Source organism: Myxocyprinus asiaticus, chromosome 45, assembly GCF_019703515.2.
Source record: "Myxocyprinus asiaticus isolate MX2 ecotype Aquarium Trade chromosome 45, UBuf_Myxa_2, whole genome shotgun sequence".
In the NCBI taxonomy this organism is placed as follows: Eukaryota; Metazoa; Chordata; class Actinopteri; order Cypriniformes; family Catostomidae; genus Myxocyprinus; species Myxocyprinus asiaticus.
The window spans coordinates 32,906,905-32,925,722 of record NC_059388.1 but is presented as its reverse complement, the minus strand read 5'-3'; the positions used below and the strand labels follow the sequence as shown (position 1 = coordinate 32,925,722).

The following is an 18,818-nucleotide window of genomic DNA, read 5'->3' as shown; positions in this document are numbered from 1 at the left end:
TGAGAATTAAAGGTGCTGTAAGTGATTTTTTTCATGGAAAAGTATTTAAAAAAACATCCTTCTCCCTGAATGATATTAATGTAATAAGTGTTGTGAGATATCTCACCGGTCTCTGTGACAGCTTTAGACTCTGTAAACAACAAACAAAAATGTGTCTGCGGTCTCTCACACTTACGGCCTGTCAATCATTTTGCGCATTCTCATAGTATTGTAGTTTCAGCGAATTATTGAGGCTTAATGCCATTTTTATGCCATGTTGCTCATAACAGTAGAGGGCGCTATTTTGCTGCTGTTGTTTTTAACAACCGTTTCTGCACAATGTTGATCCAGTAAAGCTCAGTTGTTATCTTTAGAGGGTGGGGTTTTGGAAAGAGGGGGCGTGGCTAATCCAACAGCTCAGTCTCATGGAAGTAGAACGGCTAAAATCGCTTACAACATCTTTAAGTGTGAAGGACAATTATGTGTCGCTCTCACAGCTGAAATCAGACGAGCAAGGCCGCTGCCGGCAAAAGTCGATAAAGATTCCCTCCGTGTCCGAGTCCAGAGATTCCAGAATCTGATCCAGGACTGTCTCTGGACTGGAAGGACGACTGTGGTGGGGGGATGCGTTCCGTCCGCTGTCGCAGTAGAGCTCTGGGAATATGGGTGGAGAAGATGCAGTAGGGCCGGCTTCTTCACAATTCTCCACCGTCACCAGACTGGACGGCACCTCCAAGAACACGGGCTCTTCCAGACATGAAGTCATCTGACACACGGAATGCCGGCGGATTCCCGTGCTGCTGTCAGAGTCGTATTCGGTCACGGGCGTCAGCATGGGAATGTTGTAGCTTTTGGAGCGGACCACGGGATTCTTAGCTGGTGAGTCGCTGGATCGTGGCAACTGTCGCAGCAGACGCTTCTCTGAGAGGACAAAAGGATTCATCAGCAATCGCTGCATTTCATATCATGACAATCTACAGTGAATTTTACGGATTACTACTATTAAACAAGGTGAAGTGTGTCATATTATTGTCCACTCATATGCAATGTCATCAAAAGAGTTTTTGTGGACAGAAGAGTAGATGAGAGCATTTCTCTGCAGTAAAAGATCATTGCCAGATTTAACAGAAATGTCTTCCTTCAGTGTTCCTCCAAAATAAAGGCTTAAGGGTTTAAACGGACCGTATAGTAATGCGCAAGCAAGTAAAACAATTATTACATGGGGGGGCCTGGGTAGCTCAGCAAGTAAAATCACTGACTATCACACCTGGAGTCGTGAGTTTGAATCCAGGGCGTGCTGAGTGACTCCAGCCAGGTCTCCTAAGCAACCAAATTGGCCCGGTTGCTAGGGAGGGTAGAGTCACATGGGGTAACCTCCTCGTGGTCACTATAATGTGGTTCTCGCTCTCGGTGGGGCGTGTGGTGAGTTGTGCATGGATGCCGCAGAGAATAGCGTGAAGCCTCCACACACGCTATGTCTCCGTGGTAACGCGCTCAACAAGCCACGTGATAAGATGTGTGGATTGACGGTCTCAGACGCGGAGGCAACTGAGGTTCATCCTCCGCCACCCGGATTTAGACGAATCACTATGCCACCACGAGGACTTAGAGTGCATTGGGAATTGGGCGTTCCAAATTGGGGAGAAAAAAATTAAAAATTATTACATAAATATGGTAATGTTTTAAAAAAACAACAATAATAATTATTATTATTATTTATTGTTGTTGTTAATATTATACAAAAATATATTTCAGTAAAAATTAACTTATTATTGGGTTCCAAAAACAATTATGTAAAGTTGTCTTAAACTCTTTCACAAAGTGGACAAAAACAGGTACACTGTGAAGATGATGTCAATCTGTTTGTTGTTTCACTGTGTTTTTTATTGATTTACTCTGGTTCTTTTTAAGAGGACTCAAGTGACGAACACTCTTTCTTTAACAGTATTTCTATTGGCAGTAGAGCATGTTGCCCATGACTTTATTTTCATATCACAGTTCAAATCGCAATCACAATATTTTTCAGAATAATCTCAATCAGATAATTTGTCACAAATAGTTCAGCCCTAGTACTGTTGCTTTAATTCTGTTTGGTGCCGGAACAGAAATGACACACTTCAGCAAGTGAAATCATCTCACCGAGAACACACGAGCACTGCGTGATGGACCCATCGCTGGAGAAAAGACCGTGTGTTCCCAGATACGGCGACACCACCTTCTGAATGAGAGACTCCAACTTCAGATAATCACTCGACACATTCTTACACTCATGAACACCCTGAAACACACACACACATCAGTCATTCATCATAACCCTTCACTCACTCATCATAACCCTTCAGTCATTCATCATAACCCTTCACTCACTCATCATAACCCTTCAGTCATTCATCATAACCACCCTTCACTCATTCATCATAACCCTTCACTCATTCATCATAACCACCCTTCACTCGTTTATCATAACCCTTCACTCATTCATCATAACCCTTCACTCATTCATCATAACCACCCTTCACTCGTTTATCATAACCCTTCACTCATTCATCATAACCCTTCACTCATTCACCATAACCCTTCACTCATTCACCATAACCCTTCAGTCTTTCATCATAACCCTTCAGCCTTTCATCATCACCCTTCAGTCATTCATCATAACCCTTCACTCATTCATCATCACCTCTCAGTCATTCATCATAACCCTTCACTCATTCATCATAACCCTTCACTCATTCATCATAACCCTTCACTCATTCACCATAACCCTTCAGTCTTTCATCATAACCCTTCAGCCTTTCATCATAACCCTTCACTCATTCATCATCAACCCTCAGTCATTCATCATAACCACCCTTCACTCATTCATCATAACCCTTCACTCATTCATCATAACCACCCTTCACTCATTCATCATAACCACCCTTCACTCGTTTATCATAACCCTTCACTCATTCATCATAACCCTTCACTCATTCACCATAACCCTTCAGACATTCATCATAACCACCCTTCACTCGTTTATCATAACCCTTCACTCATTCATCATAACCCTTCACTCATTCATCATAACCACCCTTCACTCGTTTATCATAACCCTTCACTCATTCATCATAACCCTTCACTCATTCATCATAACCACCCTTCACTCGTTTATCATAACCCTTCACTCATTCATCATAACCCTTCACTCATTCACCATAACCCTTCACTCATTCACCATAACCCTTCAGCCTTTCATCATAACCATTCAGTCATTCATCATCACCCCTCAGTCATTCATCATAACCCTTCACTCATTCATCATCACCTCTCAGTCATTCATCATAACCCTTCACTCATTCATCATAACCCTTCACTCATTCATCATAACCCTTCACTCATTCACCATAACCCTTCAGTCTTTCATCATAACCCTTCAGCCTTTCATCATAACCCTTCACTCATTCATCATCAACCCTCAGTCATTCATCATAACCACCCTCACTCATTCATCATAACCCTTCACTCATTCATCATAACCACCCTTCACTCATTCATCATAACCACCCTTCACTCGTTTATCATAACCCTTCACTCATTCATCATAACCCTTCACTCATTCACCATAACCCTTCACTCATTCACCATAACCCTTCAGTCATTCATCATAACCACCCTTCACTCGTTTATCATAACCCTTCACTCATTCATCATAACCCTTCACTCATTCATCATAACCACCCTTCACTCGTTTATCATAACCCTTCACTCATTCATCATAACCACCCTTCACTCGTTTATCATAACCCTTCACTCATTCATCATAACCCTTCACTCTTTCACCATAACCCTTCACTCATTCACCATAACCCTTCAGTCTTTCATCATAACCCTTCAGCCTTTCATCATAACCCTTCAGTCATTCATCATCACCCCTCAGTCATTCATCATAACCCTTCACTCATTCATCATCACCTCTCAGTCATTCATCATAACCCTTCACTCATTCATCATAACCCTTCACTCATTCACCATAACCCTTCAGCCTTTCATCATAACCCTTCAGTCATTCATCATAACCCTTCACTCATTCATCATCACCTCTCAGTCATTCATCATAACCCTTCACTCATTCATCATAACCCTTCACTCATTCATCATAACCCTTCACTCATTCACCATAACCCTTCAGTCTTTCATCATAACCCTTCAGCCTTTCATCATAACCCTTCACTCATTCATCATCAACCCTCAGTCATTCATCATAACCACCCTTCACTCATTCATCATAACCCTTCACTCATTCATCATAACCACCCTTCACTCATTCATCATAACCACCCTTCACTCGTTTATCATAACCCTTCACTCATTCATCATAACCCTTCACTCATTCACCATAACCCTTCACTCATTCACCATAACCCTTCACTCATTCACCATAACCCTTCAGCCTTTCATCATAACCCTTCAGTCATTCATCATCACCCCTCAGTCATTCATCATAACCCTTCACTCATTCATCATCACCTCTCAGTCATTCATCATAACCCTTCACTCATTCATCATAACCCTTCACTCATTCATCATAACCCTTCACTCATTCACCATAACCCTTCAGTCTTTCATCATAACCCTTCAGCCTTTCATCATAACCCTTCACTCATTCATCATCAACCCTCAGTCATTCATCATAGCCTTTAACTCATTCATCATAACCACCCTTCACTCATTCACCATAACCCTTCACTCATTCACCATAACCCTTCACTCATTCACCATAACCCTTCACTCATTCATCATAACCTTTCACTCATTCATCATAACCCTTCAGCCTTTCATCATAACCCTTCAGTCATTCATCATCACCCCTCAGTCATTCATCATAACCCTTCACTCATTCACCATAACCCTTCACTCATTCACCATAACCCTTCAGTCTTTCATCATAACCCTTCAGTCTTTCATCATAACCCTTCACTCATTCATCATAACCTTTCACTCATTCATCATAACCCTTCAGCCTTTCATCATAACCCCTCAGTCATTCATCATCACCCCTCAGTCATTCATCATAACCCTTCAGTCTTTCATCATAACCACCCTTCACTCATTCATCATAACCACCCTTCACTCATTCATCATAACCACCCTTCACTCATTCACCATAACCCTTCAGTCTTTCATCATGTCTGTGGAAAAACCATTCAGCGTTCTATTTTAAGGCCATCATCATAAATATTACATGAACGGGGTAGTATTGATGCTGACTATCAACCCTGGAGTCGCTAGTTCGAATCCAGGGCGTGCTGAGTGACTCCAGCCAGGTCTCCTAAGCAACCAAATTGGCCCGGTTGCTAGGGAGGGTAGAGTCACATGGGGTAACCTCCTCGTGGTCATGATTAGTGGTTCTCGCTCTCAATGGGGCGTGTGGTAAGTTGTGTGTGGATCGTGGAGAGTAGCATGAGCCTCCACATGCTGTGAGTCTCCGCGGTGTCATGCACAACGAGTCACGTGATAAGATGCACGGATTGACGGTCTCAGAAACGGAGGCAACTGAGACTTGTCCTCCACCACCCGGACTGAGATGAGTAACCGCGCCACCACGAGGACTTAGAGTGCATTGGGAATTCCAAATTGGGGAGAAAATAAAAAATACAAATAAGAAAATAAATAAAATAAAATATTACATGAACAGCAAATGAACTAACTTCAGTTTTTATTGATCATTAACATAAATGGCTCAGTTTCATTAAGTAAATCATTGCACAACTTCTAATTTAATTCTAATCTAATTAAAGTAATAAATATCACAGATCCTATTAAATATAAATGTCACATTCAGATTCATCATAATGTCACTACATTGACATGAAATAACTTCAGCAGTTTTGAAACTAGGAAGGCAGAGCCATTTCAGGTTTCTTTTTTTAGTGTAAATTCATATTTTAGTTTTATTTAACATTAACATAGTTTCAGGTTAAACCCATACAAATCTAAAATCTGATATATCACAACATATGACTTGAAAAGCAAGTAAATATATTATATAAATAAAATATATTATATTAAAATGTCACATACTTGAACATACATGTATATGCAAGATATTATTTCTAAATACTACAAAATTGTTTTCATATGTGTTACATACTGTATATATACCTAAAAATCATGTGAATAAGAAATGTAGCCTGCATGTAGAGTTATGTTTGCCATATATCAGATTTCTTATGGGAAGGAACATAAAATACCTTTTATCTAACACTGTTAATAAGCATACAATAATGATACTTTTGTATTTATTATATCAAATCAAAGACTTGTCACATTTATAATTATAATAATTTTTACATTGCTTCAAAAATAATACCTACAATAACAGCCAAAAGTATATTTCATATATATTTATTTGTTCGGCTTATATTTTTTATAGTCACCTTATTATTGAATCATGAATCATCTACTCCTCAATAAACATTGCACATGTCATGATGGCACAGAGCTGTACCTTTAAGTGCTTAAAAGCATCATTTTAAGTTCATTTTGATTTTTGTCTGTGTCGGTTAGTAGTTTAGTTTGTAAATATCTCTCCATTTCCATCAGCTCGTCCCATTCATCGCCTAACCCATGTTTAATTATAAGGGTCAGAGAGAGGTAGGAAAATATTCAGAAAAAATAAATAAAATAACATTAGAAGCGGCCCTCATGGGAAAAAAAATTCAACAATAAAAATATGTACCCTATAAAACAGCATGTAGAGATAGACACAAGAAATACAACCACAAACATCATAACTTTAGAAACACCAAAAGAACATCTCTGAAAACACACACACACACACACACACACACACACACACTCACTCATACACACATAAACACAAACACACAAACTCACACTCTCACACACACACACTCACTCACACTCACACACACTCACACATAAACACAAACACACAAACTCACACTCTCACACAACACACACACACTCATACACAAACACACACACACTCACTCAAACACACACACACTCACTCACACGCACGCTCACTCACTCATACACACATAAACACAAACTCACACTCTCACACAAACACACAAACTCACACTCTCACACAAACACACACACTGATACACTCACACAAACACACACATACACACACACACTTATACACACACTCACAAACACACAAACTCACACTCACAAAAAACACACACACTCACACTCTCACACATACACTCACACAAACACACACACTCATACACTCACACTCATACACTCACACACACACACACTCACACTCTCACACATACACTCACACAAACACACACACTCATACACTCACACTCATACACCCACACACACACACACTCACACACACAAACACTCACACACTCACACAAAAAAAACACACACACATACACTCGCACACTCACACACGCACGCACACTCACACACGCACACACACACGCACACTCACACACGCACACTCACACACGCACACTCACACATACACACACACACTCACTCATACACACAAACACAAACACACAAACTCACACTCTCACAAAAAACACACACACTCATACACTCACACACACACACACACTCATACACTCACACACACACACACACTCATACACTCACACACACACACACTCATACACACACTCTCACACACTCTCACACATACACACACTCATACACACACACTCATACACACACACACACTCACTCATACACACAAACACAAACACACAAACTCACACTCTCACAAAACACACACACTCATACACTCACACAAACACACACTCATACACTCACACTCATACACTCACACACACTCATACACTCACACACACTCACACAAAGACACACACTCACACAAAGACACACACTCATACACACACACACTCATACACTCACACACTCATACACTCACACACTCATACACACACTCACACACACACAAACTCACACTCTCACAAAAAAACACACACACACTCATACACTCACACAAACACACACACACACTCATACACTCACACAAACACACACACTCATACACTCACACAAACACACACTCATACACTCACACAAACACACACTCATACACTCACACAAACACACACTCATACACTCACACAAACACACACACTCATACACACACTCATACATACACACACTCATACATACACACACTCATACATACACACACACTCACACACAAAAACTCACACTCACTCACACACACTCAAACACACACACGCTCACTCAAACACACACACGCTCACTCACTCATACACACATAAACACAAACTCACACTCTCACAAACACACACACACACACACACACTTATACACACACTCACACTCACACACACTCACAAACACACAAACTCACACTCTCACAAAAAAACACACACACTCATACACTCACACATACACTCACACAAACACTCACACTCATACACTCACACTCATTCACTCACACACACACTCACTCATACACACAAACACAAACTCACACAAAGAACACATACACTCATACACTCGCACGTACACTCGCACGTACACTTGCACGTACACACAAACACTCTCACACATACACACACTCATACACACACACTCATACACTCACACACACACACACTCACACACACTCAAACACTCTCACACATACACACACACACTCACTCATACACACAAACACAAACACAAACTCACACTCTCACAAAAAACACACACACTCATACACTCACACAAACATACACTCATACACTCATACACTCACACTCATACACTCACACAAACACACACCCTCACAAAAAACACACACACTCATACACTCACACATACACTCACACAAACACACACTCATACACTCACACTCATACACTCACACAAACACACACACAAACACACACACAAACACACACACAAACACACACACTCATACACTCACACATACACTCACACACTCACTCACACACTCACTCACACACTCTCACACATACACACACTCATACACACAAACTCATACACACACACAAACACACACACTCATACACTCACACATACACACACAAACACACACACTCATACTCACACTCATACACACACTCATACACTCACACTCATACACACACTCATACACTCACACTCACAAACACACACTCATACACTCACACTCATACACTCACACACTCACACTCATACACTCATACACTCACACTCATACACTCACACAAACACACACTCATACACTCACACTCATACACTCACACAAACACACACTCATACACTCACACAAACACACACTCATACACTCACACAAACACACACTCACACTCACACACACACACACGCTCATACACACACAGGTGATGGTGTTTGTACCTGCAGGATGAGCAGCATCTGAATGATTGACGGCGGCACACGAGCACATGGGTGACTCAAAGCTTCATCCAGTTTTATATTCAGAGTGATGATGTTCCTGAAGTGCAGAAGAGCTAACTGTCTGACAGACGGCTCCTTCCCCTGAACACACACATCATTTGTGTTTGAGTAGATGGTCAGCAATATGAATGTGTTCAAGTCATGTGACTGTCATGGATGCTAATGTACTTGCACAGGGTAGAAGATCGCTTGCAGTGTGGACAGAACATCACAGAAGAAATAATCCCACGTCTCTGACAGAGAATCCAGCAGCTTCTGACCTGCACAAACACCAAACAACTTTCTTGGTTTATGTAACACTTAAGGCTTTGCACAGCAGATGATTCGAAACGAATCGCAGACGAGTGGCCCTTAACATTAAAAGTGAGGCGAGGTCAACGTTAGCACATTCACATCTTTACATCACTCGTTTGGTGATGCACCTATAGATAGTACTAATCGACAAGCAATTTTACCCCGGTACAGTAGGTGGCATAAAGCAGCTTTCAGCTGGTCTGCCCTTCATCCATCATGGATGAGAAGAAGCACTACCATAGACCCACAATACAAAAGACACGCAAGAGAGTTCTCTAACGAATCGATTGATCAAATAAAACATATCTCTCTTCAAGCTCCAGCAGTGATGACGAGTGTGTGTGTGTGTGTGTGTGTGTCAGTGTCAGTGTGTGTGTGTGTCAGTGTGAGTGTGTTTGTGTCAGTGTGAGTGTGTGTGAGAGTGTGTGTCAGTTTGAGTGAGCGTGTGTCAGTGTGAGTGTGTGTGTGTGTGTGTGTGTGTGAGTGTGTGTGTGTGTGTGTGTGTGTATGTCAGTGTGAGTGTGAGTGTGTATGTATGAGTGTGTGTGTCAGTGTCAGTGTGTGTGTGAGAGTGTGTGTGTCAGTTTGAGTGAGTGTGTGTCAGTGTGAGTGTGTCAGTGTGAGTGTGAGTGAGTGTGTATGTATGAGTGTGTGTGTCAGTGAGAGTGTGTGTGAGTGTGTGTGTCAGTGAGAGTGTGTGTGAGTGTGTGTGTCAGTGAGAGTGAGTGTGTCAGTGACAGTGTGTGTGAGTGTGAGTGAGTGTGTCAGTGAGAGTGTGTATGAGTGTGTGTGTGTGTGTCAGTGAGAGTGTGTGTGAGTGTGTGTCAGTGAGAGTGTGTGTCAGTGAGAGTGTGTGTGAGTGTGTGTAAGTGAGAGTGTGTGTGAGTGTGTGAGTGTGTGTGTCAGTGAGAGTGTGTGTGAGTATGTGTCAGTGAGAGTGTGTGTGAGTGTGTGTGTCAGTGAGAGTGTGTGTGTCAGTGTGAGAGTGTGTATGAGTGTGTGTGTGTGTGTCAGTGAGAGTGTGTGTGAGTGTGTGTGTCAGTGAGAGTGTGTATGAGTGTGTGTGTGTGTGTCAGTGAGAGTGTGTGTGTGTGTGTGTCAGTGAGAGTGTGTGTGAGTGTGTGTCAGTGAGAGTGTGTGTGAGTGTGTGTCAGTGAGAGTGTGTGTGAGTGTGTGAGTGAGTGTGTGTCAGTGAGAGTGTGTGTCAGTGAGAGTGTGTGTGAGTGTGTGTGTCAGTGTGAGTGTGTGTGTCAGTGTGTCAGTGTGTGCCATCAGAAAAGTATTCTGAACATTTTGAATTTAAAGATATCAGACATTTTACCCTCATGAATGCAAATCTTATCGCGTAGAATCACCATTCCCTTCGTCAACAGTTGATTCTGTGATGACACAAACACAATTCAGTCGCTCCATTTATACTTGATTAATTCTGTGATTTAAAATAAATCACATTTATTGTCATTTATTCACCTGAAGATACTCTGTGAAGAAGGAGCCCAACTCTGTTTTCAGCAGCTGTCTAGAGAGACACAAACAGAACTCGTTCAGAATCAAACGATAGAAAGTTATTCATATGTGACACAGACTTGAATCTTCACACCGTTCTCAGTTTATTTATCTAATCACAGAACTGATGCTGCATTTATGTTTTTACATTGCTGTTCTTGATTAAAAACAATGCTTGTGTAATATACAATTCATGATGAAGTGTGTCACGTCCACTTTAAAGTGAGAGGTGGCGAGCGGTGCTCTAGACAAGAAGAGAGGTTTTGATTGCAAGAATGATTCTGTGTTAAAGTGCAAATGTGTCTGATGTGTTTGACCTCTCTACAACACGACACAATGAGATTCTTGCATCTGCTAAATGAAATGGCCTCATAAGCTTTTGACTTTTTTAAAGCCAACAGAAATGTGATAGACCGTTTACACCTGCTCATAATATGCGTCTCCGGTGACCACTTGTGTTCAGATTTGGAGGGGAGGGTCTCTGATTTCATGACGACATCAATCACTATGTCAATGTGCTACTGCATGATAATAAATCATAAAAAAGCAAAAGAAGAAAAAGAAAGCACAAAGAAATGGCACACTGTTTCTCATAATTACTAAGAAGTTCTTTAAAGTACTTGTACATGTATATGTTTGTGCTTTTCAAATGTTCCGATCAGACGGTTGTTTCCTTTAAAGTTTAAACTCTTGTTTTAGTGCAGCGGTGGATTGACAGGTGAGTAGGCAGGGCTTAACAGCTGTTCAAATGCATTTAAACGGATGATCGTTTACACTACGGGCACAATGTGGTCACGTGTTTTAGACCATCTCGAAATGTGCTTGAAGTGGACAAAGCTCAAAACATTTTGGACCTCGTTTACACCCATCTTTAGTGTCGTCCTGTTTCAAATGGATCGGCCAAAACCGCATCTTAATACCAGGTGTAAACAGGGCTCTAGTTTTGAGTTTGATGGAGTCGTGTGTTCATTTCCTGTGTCTCAGTGAGAACTGAACTCTACTGATGAAAGGTCACTCACCTGACCCCTTCATTCAGTGTGTACAGCTCATACTCTCCCAGATCTCTCCGCTGGAACACAGTGATCACGGCATTGTGGATACTGCACACACACACACACACACACACACAGTTAATGTGTTACATCACTGTCACACAAACTCTGACACGAATGTCACATAACAACACACACACTAAACAGCTTCAATGACACAAACATCACAAATACTTTAATCATTTTAATCTTGTGTATTTCTGCTGGAAATAAAATGTTTGACATGTTTCAGACAGCATGAAATGGAAAGATTTCCTCAAAACACACAAACACACACATAGACACACCTCATCAGCATCAGTGATATCAAACACTCATTGTTCTACAGACACTACAGTGTGTGTGTGTGTGTGTGTGTGTGTGTGTGTGTGTGTGTGTGTGTGTGTGTGTGAAAAGAGAATTCTCTGTTTCCGCTCTAACACACACACACACACACACTGTAGTGTCTGTAGAACAATGAGTGTTTGACATAACTGATGCTGATGAGGTGTGTGTGTGAATATGTGTGTGAGAGTGTGTGTGTGTGTGTGAGAATTCTCTTTTCACAAACACACTGATGTGGGCTGATGTGGGCAGCTACACAACACACATTTCACACAACAAACAGAGGAAACTGTAGGATTTGTTGGAATTTCTCCTCAAATTATGAGAAGACAGTGAGCACATTCATGTTGGAGACCACCTTTATTTATTTTCATTTAAAAATGGAAAAAGTTTAAAGATTAAAAAAATGAAAACAAATAAATATGAAAACAAATTTACATATTACGTAAACTGAATCGGAAATATTTCAGATATGCACGATTTCTAGGTAACTAATCAAACGTCATTGATCATGTGAACTCTATGATCAGACGGTCAGACTGAAGAACACAAGATGCTGGAGAACATGATCATCAGGTTTTCTTCATGTGCATTCTGTTATTAAAGCAAAAATACTACAATATGTTCATTTTTCAGATCAACGTTTCACTCAGATTGTTAGCCTGATTATACATTAAAAAAATTGCATTAAATAAAAACACAATAGAAGCATTTCAGTAGTGTTCTCAGACTTTTGGACCTCACTGCATGTGTCTCTCTCACAAAAATAATAACAACAACAACAAAACAATCTGTCTGTAAATTCACATTTAAACCCACACTGAGAACACTTAGATGAACAAGTTTATTTTAAATAAAAGCAGAGAACCACAACAACATCCTGCAGTGCACAAGTGTGTGTGTGTGTTGTATATGTACCTGTTCCAGGTAGCGTTAGTTCCAGCTCCGTATTGTTTATTGTTTCTGTCATCCGGTGGTGCTGCTGACCGACCCAAATCACTCAGACTGGGAGAACTCATTAACTTGAACCTGTGATGAAGAGTCCTCATCATTACACAGAGAGAGAGAGAGAATTGTCACATTGTGCAGCATGTCACGACTCCTCCCTTATTTCTGATTTCTCTCTCTCTCTGTTTGTCTGTGGTTTGAGGGAGAAACTTTCTTCAGTGTTGTTTTGTTATTAACAATTTTTATTGATTCATGCAGCAAATCAAACCACATGAAATCATAACTTTTCCCCTCAAACATTACCCCCCCAAAGACACACAAATAGACAATAAAACAGCAGAAAATCATAAAAAATATTTTTTTAAAAACATAAAAAGAACATAAAAAGCATACTTTCAAAAACAAAAAGGTTGCAAAACACACATACAAAACCACTAGTCTCTCTGGGCTGCCCCTCCCCGAGAGCCTTCCGAAAAGGCTAAATAGCCGCCCCATTTCCTGATGTACATATCCCAGTTGCCTAGCCCTCTTCATGCCATCTCCTCAAATGCTGCTACCCTCCCCATCTCTGTGCACCACTACTGAAATGAGGGCACTCCAGCTGACTTCCATCCCCTAAGGATGACCTGTCTGCCGATCATAACACCGGCTAGAACCCAATTCTTTATGCACTTATCCCCTACATCAATCACCGCCCCATCACCTAAAATACAGATTCTGGGGCAAAATGAAATTTGAGTGCCCAATATATCACACATAAAACTCTGAACCCTCAACCAAAATTCTTGGATGTTAACACACCACCAATAAACTTGGGTTGTGTCCCCATCTTCTGATTGGCATCGCCAGCAGGTGGGTGTGTCTTTAAGACCCAGCCTATACAATCTAGAGGGGGTCAAATAGAATCGATGTAAAATCTTGTAAAATCGAAGTAAAAGGTGCACCCTTGCATCTCTAGATGCAGACTTGATGTTTTTTAGACTCCTAGCCCACACTCCCTCCTCCACCAAGTTTAAATCTTTCTCCCATAATCTCTTGATAGAAGTTAAAGCTCCGTCCCCCAGACTCTGAATTAACAGGGAGTAATACACTGATGCCTCATGACCTTTTCCAAAAGCAGTAATCACCTCTCCCAGAGTATCTGCCACTTTAGGGGTGTGTATGCTACCCCCTATCCTGTTTGAGACGTTTGAATTGTAGATGTTTACTTATCAATGTAATGACTCCCCTGCTGTTACTTGAGCCAGCACTAAAGGAAACATGTCCACCCCATATCTCCCCAAATTTTTCAGCTTCCTGCAATGAAAGATGCACTTCTTGAAGAAACACTATAACATATTTGTTACGTTTAATAAGAGAAATAACCTTCCATCATTTTATGGGGTGCCCCAACCCATTTACATTCCATGTGGACAGAGACAATCCACTCATATTAACATTTGACATTTTGACATATAAGAAAAAATAGATTGTGTGTCAAAAACAAGATTATAAAGACCACATTCCAACATTAGTGCAACAGTCATACCCCGAACTCCCCCGGAACAAAACAAACAGAAAAAAGAAAAACGTGTGCATTAACCCCACGCTTGACAGCACCATCTGGCGTCCATCCCTCTAAACTCAAACAGTCCATGCACACCTACAAGAGCCCCTGCGACAACTTTGCTGTCAGATTGCTAGAGTCCAGTGCTTCTGCACAATTTTGTGAGACAGAATTACACAGCAAAAGATAATCTATAAAACAAACTCCAGCCAATAGGCAGAATAAACACAAAGAGCATGTTGCTTCATCCACTAAACTGTCCTGAAGGTGTGTTGCTCTACAAAATAAACTCCAGCCAATAGGTGGAACCAGCTTGAAAAAAGGCATGCAGATTCTTCAAACAGTCAAGCGAATGTTCAGTGAGCCGGTCCACTCAGCTGCAATGTGAGTGCAACCAGATGACTTACTCACTCCATTGACTTTATGAAGGACATCGCTTGCTGTGGGCATGTGAATGTTTTACGGCCATCCTTAGCATCTATTCTCAATTTGGCCAGGAACATCAGTGCAAAAAGCGAACTTCTGTTGATGTAAAAGTTTCTTGCATTCCTTGAATCAATCACATTTCTCTCTTGTCGAATTCACAAAGTCTGGGAACAAGAAAATTCTTTCAAGAAAGCTTTCCTTTATTCTTCGCCTCGTGTAACACATGATCTTTATCGGATGATCTCAGAAATTTGTCCAGAATTGATCAGGGCCTGTCTCCCGGCTAGGTGATCCGTGGAGGAACCCTGTGAGCTCAATTTCCAGTTTATGGCCTGCTATTTCAAGCAAACTTGGAAAGAGCCTGTCCAGGAATTTCACCATATCCTAACCCTCTTCGCCCTCTGGAATTCCGACGATTTGGACGTTATTCCACTGGCTACGGTTCTCCAAATCCGCCAACTTCTCCCAGACATGCTCCAAATCCACCTTGGTCGCTAGCGGATCAGCAGATTATTCCCTCTCCGATGACTCCAGATAATCGATCCGTTTCTCGACATCCACCACTCTTGTGACCATATCAGTGAACTTCGCCTCCATGGCAGTGATCGATCGACGTATCACTGCAAGATCCTCCAAGTCAGCAACGACCTTCGTCAACACTGCTGACATGTTCAACATCTCTCGCCGCATTTCCCGCAACTCTCTGACTAAATCGACTCCCAGGCTCACGGCCTGCTCAGGGACGTCAGCTTGAGCACGTAAGTGTCTTACACACACACACACACACACACACACACACACACACACACACACACAAAACACTTCCCTATTAGAAGACCTCCACACACACACACACACACACACACAGACAGACAAATACACACAAAACACTTCCCTATTAGAAGACCTCCACACACGCACACACAAAAAACACTTCCCTATTAGAAGACCTCCACACACACACACACACACACACACACACACACACACACACACACACACACACACGAAAACACAAAAGCAAATACACACACACACAATATAATGGTTGTGTAACTCATGCAGCAGGTTTTGAAACAGAGACATGATCTGGACATTTCACACTTCTATCTAACCCTGAACTAAACAGTATAAACTCACAGACAGACAGATATTTAATGAGTCTCTCTCTCACACCTTAACAATGAGCTGAACGACCCCAATGCTCTTCATCGTGTGTGTGTGTGTGTGTGTGTGTGTCTTCTGCGTAGAAGACAAAAGAGGTTCTCATGATGACCGGGCCGTGTTTCTGTGAGTCTCTTGTGTGTTTGTGTCCCTCTTCAGATGAAAGGACATCAGATAAAGAACAAATTGGTCACGAAGAGAGATGAGAACCTCAGAGTTACACAACAAACACTAACAGTAAACAACACAAAACATCTGAGGGCAACTCATGGTTCTCATCTGCCTGTGTGCCGATCAGTTGATGAAAAATCATGAAGACAGTGAGACATAATGGAAAAATACACTGATAAACGTTCTCTTAGTACACTGGTAACCACTAGCTGAAGGTCTAAAACACGATTGATGTGTCTTTCCTGTCTGTGTGGTTTTTAATGTTCATTCTCAATTAGCTTTCATCAATAAAACTCTTCCAGTAACCAATCCAACTAATAACAAACACTGATTTGATTATCTGCATCATGAAAACTTCTGCAGTGCATCTTAAATGACAGAACACCCAATTAGTAATCTTAATTAAAGACCTCATTTAATTAACCATGATTTACTTGTTATTGCTCATCAGAGATGGGTGGTATTTATAACAGAGGGACATTTTCATTCTCAAGAGCACTTGATTGGACAAAAATGTGTATTTGCTCAACTATGAGTACACTACATGACCTCAAAGCTAACAGACATGGGTTAAATTCATAAAACTCATTTTTTTTAGACAAAGAAAGATAGTTACCTTGTATACCGGACACAGCAGTCGTTAAATTGTGTCAGACGTCAACAAATCAGTGAAGAGATGCGTTCAACATTCAAACCTGCTACACAAACACAGCTCACAGAATATGTTTAAGGTCTATATTAATAAATAGCCAGTAAAACACATTTCCACTAAGAATGGATTTTATAAATAATTGTAATGATGGATTTTATGTGTGACTTCAGAGCATTTATTGTGACGCTCAAGCTCTTCCTCTAATTCTCTATCAGGAGAAAACAGACCTGAGAAATAATGTTCTTCTAATTATATTTGATTTCCTTCCTTCCGATTCTCACTTTCTGCTGCCGTCTGTGTTTCCGAAACAACCTGCCAACTAAAGAACTGCACTATATCTAATGTGAGTGTACTTTACTAGAATACTGTGTTAAACATCACCTACACACACATGTACTACAAATACACCCTTCCTGTTGTGATCTGCAGTATTACATTAATACTTCACATTCAGTAACTCGTGTTGTGTTGATGGCAGAAGGTCTGAATGTTTCTCAGTGTTCTCACCAATAAAACAAACAGTGTCTGCCCACTTTTTCAGCCGTCTTGGTTCCAGAAGTATTTTTCCCATTCATGTTTTCCATAGTGATACCATAAAATCTTCATAAAAGAGTCGTGCACCATGAATCAAACCAACCAGCTCTGAGGTGAATCACAACATTACAAACTTTGATTTGAAGCAACAAAAAAAAAATCAGACAAAAAGACAAAGATACAAGACTGTGTACTTAACGGGCCCTATTTTAAGAGCACTAGAGTTATGCTTTAAATCATATGTGCAAAGTCATTGGGCATGGCTAAAAGTTTTGGTATTTTCTGTAAGCATGCGCTAAATCTAGGCGCAAGTGGGTTTGGTGAAATTGCATGTGCAAAGCACTAATGGGCCGGGTCAAGTGCCATTTAATTTTGAGGTTCTTCTCCGGTTATTGCACCGTCTGCATCCTATTATATAGTCCATTCCCTCAAACACCAGCGATATAAACAAAGACAGCACATTCATAAGAAGTTGGTAGTGTAAACGGACTGTATGCAATGAATTAGACGAATAGAAATATGGACTTACGTTCTTTTGTGCATTAATCTATTACACTGTGTAACACCTTTTTTTTTTTTTTTTTTTTTTTTTTTTTTAGTAGTAAGTATTATTTCCTATTTGCTTATGCCTCAAAAGTATAGAAAATGGCTATTATTCCCCACAAACTTTGCTTTTGTGACCAGGACAGTGATATTTTGAAATTTACCCATTTCCAATGAGAAAACGGGCGAATTTGTGTCTTTATTCACAAAATGAACATGTATTTATACTAAAGTAATA

At 40.8% G+C, this 18,818-nt stretch overlaps 1 protein-coding gene across 3 annotated transcripts in view; it reads right to left on the bottom strand.

Moving 5' to 3' along the window:
* LOC127435208 (proline-rich protein 5-like) overlaps positions 1-18,647 on the bottom strand; it is a 19,720-nt gene extending 1,073 nt beyond the window's left edge. Inside the window, exons 1-9 of one of the 3 annotated variants that reach the window (XM_051688486.1) lie at positions 17,468-18,647; positions 13,515-13,625; positions 12,240-12,320; positions 11,185-11,233; positions 11,036-11,093; positions 9,589-9,680; positions 9,361-9,501; positions 2,119-2,257; positions 1-900 (exon numbers count right to left, since the gene is read on the bottom strand). The exon at positions 1-900 is cut by the window's left edge and continues 1,072 nt beyond it. In XM_051688486.1, the coding sequence (XP_051544446.1) occupies positions 458-900; positions 2,119-2,257; positions 9,361-9,501; positions 9,589-9,680; positions 11,036-11,093; positions 11,185-11,233; positions 12,240-12,320; positions 13,515-13,615 (1,104 nt within the window). In that variant the 5' untranslated portion in view covers positions 13,616-13,625; positions 17,468-18,647 and the 3' untranslated portion in view covers positions 1-457. Of the gene's footprint in view, positions 901-2,118; positions 2,258-9,360; positions 9,502-9,588; positions 9,681-11,035; positions 11,094-11,184; positions 11,234-12,239; positions 12,321-13,514; positions 16,680-17,467 lie in introns of those variants that run through there. The other 2 variants (XM_051688487.1, XM_051688485.1) reach the window with 2 other exon arrangements.
* Positions 18,648-18,818: the final 171 nt, after the last annotated feature.